At 45.7% G+C, this 9094-nt stretch overlaps 1 protein-coding gene across 4 annotated transcripts in view; it reads right to left on the bottom strand.

Annotated features, from left to right (window-relative positions):
• Positions 1–200: 200 nt before the first annotated feature.
• Positions 201–9094, bottom strand: part of POMGNT2 (protein O-linked mannose N-acetylglucosaminyltransferase 2 (beta 1,4-)) — a 31931-nt gene continuing 23037 nt past the window's right edge. For 3 of the 4 annotated variants that reach the window (XM_066571649.1, XM_066571652.1, XM_066571642.1), the window contains exon 2: positions 201–2519. In XM_066571649.1, coding sequence (XP_066427746.1) covers positions 691–2427 — 1737 coding nt within the window. In that variant the 5' untranslated portion in view covers positions 2428–2519 and the 3' untranslated portion in view covers positions 201–690. Of the gene's footprint in view, positions 2520–5907; positions 6031–9094 lie in introns of those variants that run through there. The other variant, XM_066571658.1, reaches the window with a different exon arrangement.

The raw sequence follows: 9094 nt of genomic DNA, 5'->3' as shown, positions 1-9094 counted from the left end.
ATCCCTTCTGCCTCTTACCTGTTACTACAACCTTTTGCAATAGGGGTGCATTAAAATCTGATTTTAAACACGAAGCTGTAGTCTGTAGTCATTCTCTTCAGTCAAAATACAGAGGAAGCTACAGATACACATTTTATCACAGCAATGGACAAATCTATCACAGTAATGCTTTTGACAAATAACAAAAGGCAAAAAAAGTATTGAGGAGGTTTACAGCAGTTTAATGAAGGCTCTCGTACAAAATCTTGAACTCAAAGTTACAGCCAAGAGTTACGGAAAAATAAAACTCACAGTGAAAAAGCAGATGAGAATTGCCCACTTAGCCATGGAATTAACTGCGCTTTAACGCTGTGCTTAAATAGTCACCACACAATAGGAACAAATTTAAATCACGACCAAGGTACACACAATTCACTTCCATTCTGTTTTCAATTACATGTATTCAGCATGTAATTTAACCTCTGGAAGTTACTCTGAAGAACACAGAGGTTTCTCTTTTTTTTTTTTTTTTCCCAAACACTCACTGGAAATAAATACCATTGTAAGAATACATGTGGAGTGCAGTAAAATGGACACTTAGGCACTGGTACAGTCTAGTCCTCTTCAGCCCTCTACAAACTACAAGACAAGAAGTTTTAAACCATGGATGGAGTGGAGAGCAGGTTAGAGCTGTACAGGTAGTGCAGTGGGTTATGTACTACACAAGAGCACATCTGCAAAAGGTCCCAGAAGGTTTTTGTTGAAGATGCAGCGTATCCACACCAGGTATATCGTGAAGGGCTTAATGTTTTCTGAGAAGGTGTGATTCTGATGGGACAATATATAAGGCATGTAAGTGTTTTCCCCTTGCTCTTGTATCCACACTTCGTATTTTACTTCTCTGACCTTGAGATACCTCAGATTCCAGGGGATCTGCCAGGACACAGCAAGTTTAGCTTCACTCGTGCCCTGGACAGAGGCCTGGCACTTGGCATCCCTCACTTTCCCAGGGTAGAGGCTACCAGACCACTTCTGCTTCCTGGGTCCGGGCTTAGACTTCACAGTCTGCCTAATGACGTGTATGAGAGACGGGATGTTGACCTTCGTGTCCTGGTAGGCACGGAACAGCCACTCGGGGTTGCGGCAGCAGAGGTGCCGTGGCACCTCCGTGCTCTTAATGATGCGCTCCTGCTCAGCCTTGTCCAGGTGAGCAATCCCGCCCTGATCCCAGGGTCTGTCCGGGTAGGTCACGGTGTCTTCCCTGGCGGTGTTCTGCCAGGCAATGTAGTGCAGGTCCATGCCAGGAAGGGTTGCCAGGGTTTTGTAGGGGGTGTAGTGCTCGGGGTTGATAGCATATGGGAAGAGCTCCACCACAGTGGCCCCTCTTGGCAGGAAGAGCGACATGACTAATTGGGCCCCGTGCATGCTGACCAGCATGGACGCATTGCTGATCAACCGCACGATGTCAGAAAACGAATGCTCCTCCAGAGAGACGGAAATGGTTTTCATCTGAAACTCCTGAGCAAGAGCCAGGATTAGTTCTGCCTCATTTAGGATAAGTCTGTTGATTGTCCGACTGAATACTACGATGTACTCCTCACTGGAGCTTTCCTCCAAGCTGATGTTCAGTTTCTGCATCATGAATTTGGTGAATTGCCTGATCTCGTTACCAGAAACCAAGATGTTAGCCTTTGGCCCTTGTGGCTGGACAAATCCATACTGGTACCAGGTGGTGATTTTGGATAGTCCCACATAGGATTTAGTAAAGCAGAGGAGCCTGCCCAGGGTTTTAAGCTCCTCCCTGAGGAGCGGCTGCTTGTTACTCAGTAACTTGTAGAGGTCAAAGTGAACACCTTCACTCCACCCTTCCATGAAGAAGAGTCGTGCCTCCAAATCTAAGTCGGAGAACTGCTGCATGGTGTAATAGATGGGGAGAAGGTCATCATGAAAGACGTGCATCAGGTTGTCCGGGTTGAACCTGTTGGCAATCAGCGCCACATCAGGCACGAAGACCGGCTTTGGCATAAACTTCAGCGCAGCAGCTGGCAGCTCCACAAAGTTGAAGTACTGGGTGTTGTGATCTTCCACAGAGGAGAGGTCGAGCAGAGCCGGCTGGAACCTCCGGGAGCCCAGGTTGGGCAGCATGATGGAGGAGTTGCTGTGGAAGTAGACAAACTCCTCAGCCTCGGTGGAGTAGCAGAGGGACTGGAAGCGGCAGATGCGGTCGGTGTGCATCCTGCCAGTGCACACCATCCTGGTACCGTTCTCCACCAGGGCCTGCAGAGCTGCATGGTAGTCAACCTGAGCCTCAGAAAGCTCCTGAGACTGGCGCATGAGGACCAGCTCCTCCTCCACCATGGCGGCATGATCGCACAGTTTGATGTACTTCCACAGCACGGCAGCAAGGACGGACACGAGCAGGGCATTGAACACAGCTGCTATGTTCATTCTGTACTTAGATCCTAGCAGGATGGCAGGTGGGGAATGCAATGGAGAGGGAACACATCATTAACGCTCTTGGACATGGTGAGGGCAAAGATCTGTGGAAAATAAAACAACAGAGGAACCTTTAAACATCAGGGTTACAGCTCCAGAATAAATCATATTTTATGGACTATTCAAGAGAGTTTAGGCTTCTTTCAGTAATTTTTCCCTTTCCAGGGAATCAGGGGAAAGAAGAAAAAAGTGACAAAGCTCTCCTCAAAACTGTAAAAAAATATAAGGCAAACAGAACTGGGAGCTGCACTACAGGAAGGCTCCTCTCTCATCTTCATTTCTATGCTTTTGAAGAAGAAAATGTACAAGACTTTAAGGATGAGCTCTATGAAGACCTGCTAGAAAGAAAAGTACGTTCTCTGTGACTCTGGAACACTCTGCCTTTTGCAGACCACTCCCACAGTGAGAGGAAACAGAGCAGTGCAATCACCTGCAGAGGACTCAGCCCCAGCTCCTCCTCCTGCTCTGCACGGCTGAGAGCACTCAGGGTGCCCTCACCTTCACTGTGCCGGTAGCAATAGCTCGAGGAGCGTTGCCAGCACAGACTTCACTACACTCCAGTGTGCAATGTGAACTAGTGAACATCACATTCAATTTCATTTTATCCAGGGGTGAGGGAAGGACTTGCAGGTCTGTGGACTGCCCTGAGGGAGAATCCCGAGTCACTGGGGTGTTGCTCTGGCTGCAATCCAGGATCAAAGGCTAGGAACTGCCATCATCTTCCAAAAGAAATATTGGCATGGAAGAGAGGAGAGCTCTGCTCTTTATGAGAGGAACTGTTGTGTCATTAAAGCAATCAGACCTTCATTTAGTGAGAGTCTGGCTTGCACAGCACAGTCAGCCCTTATACAAATGATAAGCTAATGCATTTGAAGGGTTTCACTGTTGGCATTTTCCCGTTCCAACCTGAGAACCTTTTCTGTGCGGCTCCAAAGCCTCCCTGATTCTTTTTCTGTTAGAGCCCACCACTGTTTTCCTTCTATGCAGAAACACTACTGGCTTATAGCAGAATATTGATTATAACTTCAACTGTGAACTTCAATTGAGATATTGATTCACCTACAGAATTTATGGGCTTCAATTTTCATTAAGCATCAAGATTCACTGCTAGCCAGGCTGTAAATACTTGCATCCATGACTCATGGGGAACTTCAGGAAGGGAAACTTCTGATTAGTATTTACCTCACTAGATTGTTTATAGCTGCCATTTTTAAAGCTAGCAATTTTAAATTTCTTTTGGTGCAAGTTTACCGTGACGGAAAAAAAGAAATGTCTCAAGCACATGTTCTGACATCCCAAGCATCCTTTAGCATTTTAACCAAGAGACACTTCTTACATGGCAATGTGGAGGAAGTTAGCCAGGCATACTTGGGACCAAAGCACACATCCTCTACTGCCAAAGGAATCTCTTTGAAAAGAGCTACTGCAACTTAAAAGCTTGATCCTGCAACTTGGAATTGAATGGAGAGTCATGGAACTCAATGAAGGGATTCCTATACCTCATGAGATCCCAACAGCCTGGGGGATCTACCTTAGGAAGAGCTGAAGGTACTGAGAGTCTGAATAATGCCAAAGAAATGAGTGCTAGCTGTAAGCCACACAAACTCAAGGGGTGATCTCTGGAGATCTGAGCAACAAATTCACTTCCATTTCTAGCTACTCAAATGAAAGAGAAATGAAGTCCACCTCCTTTGGCAAGTGGTCTGAAAACCCGCTTCATTTAGAAACTCCCTGAAAGCAAGCAGCAAATTAAAAATGTGTTGTTTTGATTTCAACCATGGAAAAAAAGGAAAGGGACCTAGAGTGATTATCTGATTATCAGGGCAGGATCAATTCTCCATAAACCATGCCCCAAAGATGCTTCTCCATCTCATTCTTAGTACTCATTCATCTCCTCAGCCAGCCTCTGTTAAGAGAGGCATGAAGGACTGTGATAAACTCTTTTCTAACACTTAGCCTTTGTTTCCACCACAGCAATTTTAACTGGGTCTCGTCCCAGGTGCCACAGATAGCCTGCACAGAAAAATGATGGCTGTCACATCACATCTCAAGCTGTCCACTCCATCAGGGGTGACTGCTGCTCCTCACGGCTGTGCAACTCTCAATCATGGCTATTCCATGGACAGCCTGGAATAGAAACCCACTGGGGACAGCAGTATATCACTCAGGTTCTGCTAATGCAATCAAATCAGTTTTCAGGAAGAGAAAATTTTGATGCAGACAGATCCTGAATTATTTTACTAGTACCAACTTTCAGAGCTTTATTTTACTTCTTCACTCTCTTTGAAAAATGTCTAATGGTATCACCCAATTCTGTACATAACTTCTCCACTACAAACCTCTCATCTTGTGAGCACAGCTTTAAGTGGCTTCAACAGCATCAGCAAGGAAAGGATCAAGCCCCAGCAGCCATGTGCAAAGCTTGATGATCAGTTAATGGAGGAGACCTTTAACAAGCAGGTACTCTCCTGCAAGCACACCCTCAAAGGAAGGCCAGCCTGCAGGCATTATGAAATTTAACTTCTGTGGGTCAGAAGAACAAAGCACATACAAGTTCAAGGGAGTCAATGCAGGTTGCAACAACTTGGCAGACGAGGGAAAACCACATGGCTTCTTTATTACTCCATTATGGCAAAGTGAGTGCGTATGTGTGGGTGTTTCAAAGCCATGAGAAGCTCACAGTCCACAAAAACACCACTGATGCCACCTGCATCTCATGGGCATTTTGGTGGTGGGGAGATCTGCTGACCATTACAAACCCTTGAGCCAAACAGGTCTCCTTGAAAACAGCCTGCTCAAATGTTTCACCCCTGACTGATTTGTTCTCTCCCCTCCAGCCCCAAGGGAAGGGCATAAGAGGCACTTCAGAGATGTGGCCTGATGGATGCAGCCAATGTTCAGAGGTTAGCAATTTTCATTTCAGATTCTGCCACAGCCATACCTGCTAAACAGCTAGGAATGAACAACTCCGCTTTTTAGCAAAAAATCACCTGCAAGGCCCTCTTCTACCTGTTCCTTCTTGCAGCTCTTTCACTCCCCTGCACTTAGCTGAAATGAGTGTATGTGCTTTAGCTAACCAGGTGTCAGGAATATATGTTAAATGTTAGCAATGCTAAAGTAATCCATCTTCATTTCTGGTCCTCGTTGCCAGTTCCTAAATTCTGGTTCATGCTGCCTGAGAGAAAGCTGCTTTTGATGGAAGTGAACAACGGGATGTGGACAGGAAGGGGTGTTGCAGGCAGAAATGAAAGGAGAATTTCACAGGTACTCAGAGAACTGTCTTAATTCTTTGCCTGTTTTCCCACATTTTATCATCCACTTTTTTTTCAATCTGACACCTTCAGTGAAAACAGACCTTCAGGAACTATAATTTTGGTCCCTCAGGGAACGATAGAGCATAAATAGTAACAAACACTGTTTGCTTTTACATACCCAAGAGAGGCTGCACCAAGGAAGTAAAGGAAAGCAACCACTCTGCATGTCCCCTGGTTCCTCAGTCCCCCAAGCTGAGATCAGTCATAAAGTGCTGTCAGCAGCAATAGACCTGGGATAAGAATCTTTCCCAGGAGGCAGAGGGCAACACTGAAAAAGGGGAAAGCATTTAGTTTCCTACCTGAAGAGAGCTGCTTCACAATAAAAGAAACTTTCATTACTAAATCTCCCTCAGTAAATGGGTCTAGAGCTGCCACTCCCACGGTGTCATCAGAGAACATCCTAAGAACTGAAAGGCCCTTGCAGAAGTGGCAGGCCAGACACACTGCTACTTAAGAGCAGAGTGCTCTGTGCTGCTTCTTTCTACATAGAGGGCAGCCTCTAGGCCAGTCACCACCCAAGCTGCCCACAGACTCCCTCCTCCCCATCCCTACCACATTCATCCACCCTCTTGCTTCCCAGTGACACTGGCATACCCAGGGCTCTGCTCCACGTGAGGAATATGCCCCAGTTACCAAAGAAATCGATTGGACTGACATTTTTTCACTCTCTGCTTTGAAATGCTAAAGCACCATCCTTCAGCACCAGGAGACACAGCAAGTGATAGAGCAGAGCCAAGGCAGAAGAGACGTGCATGTAAAAGCTGCACAGAGCTTCTCACTGCCAAGCTGCCACAGGGCAATGATGTCCCACAGGAGGGCATGGGATGTGCCACTGAGGACTCTGAGAGGAGTGGGCTGCAGGGGAGCAGCAGGAGTGAGAGAGGCAGGTAGAAGAGGCAGATTTCCCTGGCAGTGATGCTGACAGGCAGGAGGCAGCAGTCTTAGAGCCAGACAAGGGGAGTTCAACAAAAACATCGGTGTGGGGGTAGCTCCAGACTGTGCAGTGGAATTAAGAGCATATCCTGAGGCTTGCAGCTCAGCCACAATGGATGCTGCTCCAGCAGCTAAGAGCCTGTGGGAGGCACTCTATTTTTGGTCAGCTCATCTTTACTCTTTTTCCAAGAGTTCACAGGCATGAAGAGCTTACCCCATTTTCTTCTGCCACCCCCATTCACTCAGCAAAAGCATCACAGTTTCATTCTCACAGCTCAGCTACTTCTCCTCTAACTAGCACTGGCTGCTGGTGAGCAGGTAAAGTCTTCAGGAATATTCTTCTGGTTTGTTCAGCAGGCACTTCCGGCAGAGCCCTCCAGGGTCTTGCAGATCCATAACACTCTCATGCAAGTTTGGACACAGCAGCACCTTCTGCCTGTTAGCTACAGGTTATCTGATGTATTAAACATCCTCAGGAAGTGGTAAGGACACAGGAAGCATAGATGGAGACACTGTTCTCCATCTCCTGTTAACATGCCTAGGAGATCAGAGTGGGCGGGATGAGAGAGGAATTTCCACTAATAGGCAGTTGGCATGAAGAACTGTTTGGATTCATTTAGGAGATGAGTTCTGTTGTTCTTTTTTTAATTGTGAAGCTACAGTAGGATGAATCACTAAAGCTATTAATATGATGGACAGTGTTCCAAATCTCCTCTCAATTTTAAAAATTGCAATCTAGGTAAGAAATAGGGAGAAAAGCTACAAAATCCACATAAAAAAAATCCCAACTACAAAAAAGACAAGCATACACTACTAAGACCCCCAAAAGGAAAAAAACAAAAGCTTGATTAGGGAGAACAAGGGTGAACAGGGTGACCAGCACGCCTAAGGAGGGGTCACCGATTCCTGCAGGTATTAACGAAATGAGAAGTGCTGGGTTTGTCTGTTTAGGCCTTGATGAACTTTTGTTACTAACTACCCAACATTTTCCAGGCCAATGTTCAGCTTCCCAAAGCTACAGCAGGCTAAAATGCCTCATCAAATGGAAAACCAAAAAGCATGAAGGAGACACATTTCCAGAGAGCATCACCCCTCTGTGCACAGAGGAAATGCCTCATGGAGGCCAACTTGGCTTTGGCCCAGCTCCTGTGCACAGCCTGCCAGTGGTGGCATGGTGTCCAAACAGAACCATCTCCACAGTTCCCAGAAATGCAACACAACTGGAAGTGGACTGGGGCTGCTCTTGCCACAGGACAGCAAAGGAGTTAGGGCAGAGTTGCATGGCCAGGAAATGGGCTTCTTGTTAGGGTAACACCGTGGGAGGGGCAGGAGCAGCTATTCCCTCCTCAAGGACATTTCCCCCATCAGCGCTCCCTACCCCTGGATCCATCTCTTGCTAGACTGGCTTTCCAGGACCAGCACAGGAAAAGAGAAGCATGCAAACATGGCATCTTGCACTCCCCCTGCAAAACGTCTTCTGTTCTTTCTCCCATCCCTGATGCAAGAGGCTTAGCTAAGGATTCAGTGTATGCAACACATGCAGTTTTAAATACCTACTTCATTCATCCTCAAAGCAGAAGTTGCTAGAAGGCAACTTTCCCAATTGGAAAGAGGGGGAGTTGGGATTCGGCAGCCAAGAATTTGCTTTTATTCTCATCTCTGTCACAGATTCCCACAGAACTACAAGCAAGTCAATCCCCACAGCCCAAAAAGCTGCTATCATCTTATTCACTCTATTTATTTAATGAGATACATATATCTTTCACAGTACATAGCACATTAAAGAAAGGATGGTACACTGAATGATTGATATACTGGAACATTTTCTTTGTAAAAAGCAGCCAACTGTAGAAGTGCTGACTTTTTAAACAGGAAAAGAGCAGATTCTTGTAGAGGGAGTAAGCCCAGCAGTTAAAGATAAAAATATCATTATTGAAGCCTGATACAAAGAGGGGACATGAAAAACAAGAATATCTAGACTATGCAGTCTCAAGAAGAATTTTAAAAATAGAGCTTTATTTATGGAAAAAAAAATCAAAATATAACAATATATTTTACAAACCCCTGTCTTATAAAAACATTATCTATAGATAGTTGTGATCAAAATTAGGTCCATCTTCAGTTTTTATGGTTCAACATAAGTGAAGAATAGACAGCAAAACTGTAAATCTTTCTATACAAGACTGCAACCAAGGAGACTGAGGCTCTGTGCAATGGTCCCTACTGCAAAAGTACCTTCCATACGAACATCCTGGTGGCTACAGGACACCTCCCAGCTGCACTTATGGATAGAAAACCTAAGTTTTCTTCCACTTAAATTCCAAGTCTGTGAGAGCTGGGACAGGAAGAGATCCAACCTGACTTTCACAATG

This window comes from Molothrus aeneus, chromosome 1 (genome assembly GCF_037042795.1).
Source record: "Molothrus aeneus isolate 106 chromosome 1, BPBGC_Maene_1.0, whole genome shotgun sequence".
NCBI classification, from domain to species: Eukaryota; Metazoa; Chordata; class Aves; order Passeriformes; family Icteridae; genus Molothrus; species Molothrus aeneus.
The sequence above is the reverse complement of the archived record's forward strand: the minus strand, read 5'-3'. Positions and strand labels throughout refer to the sequence as shown.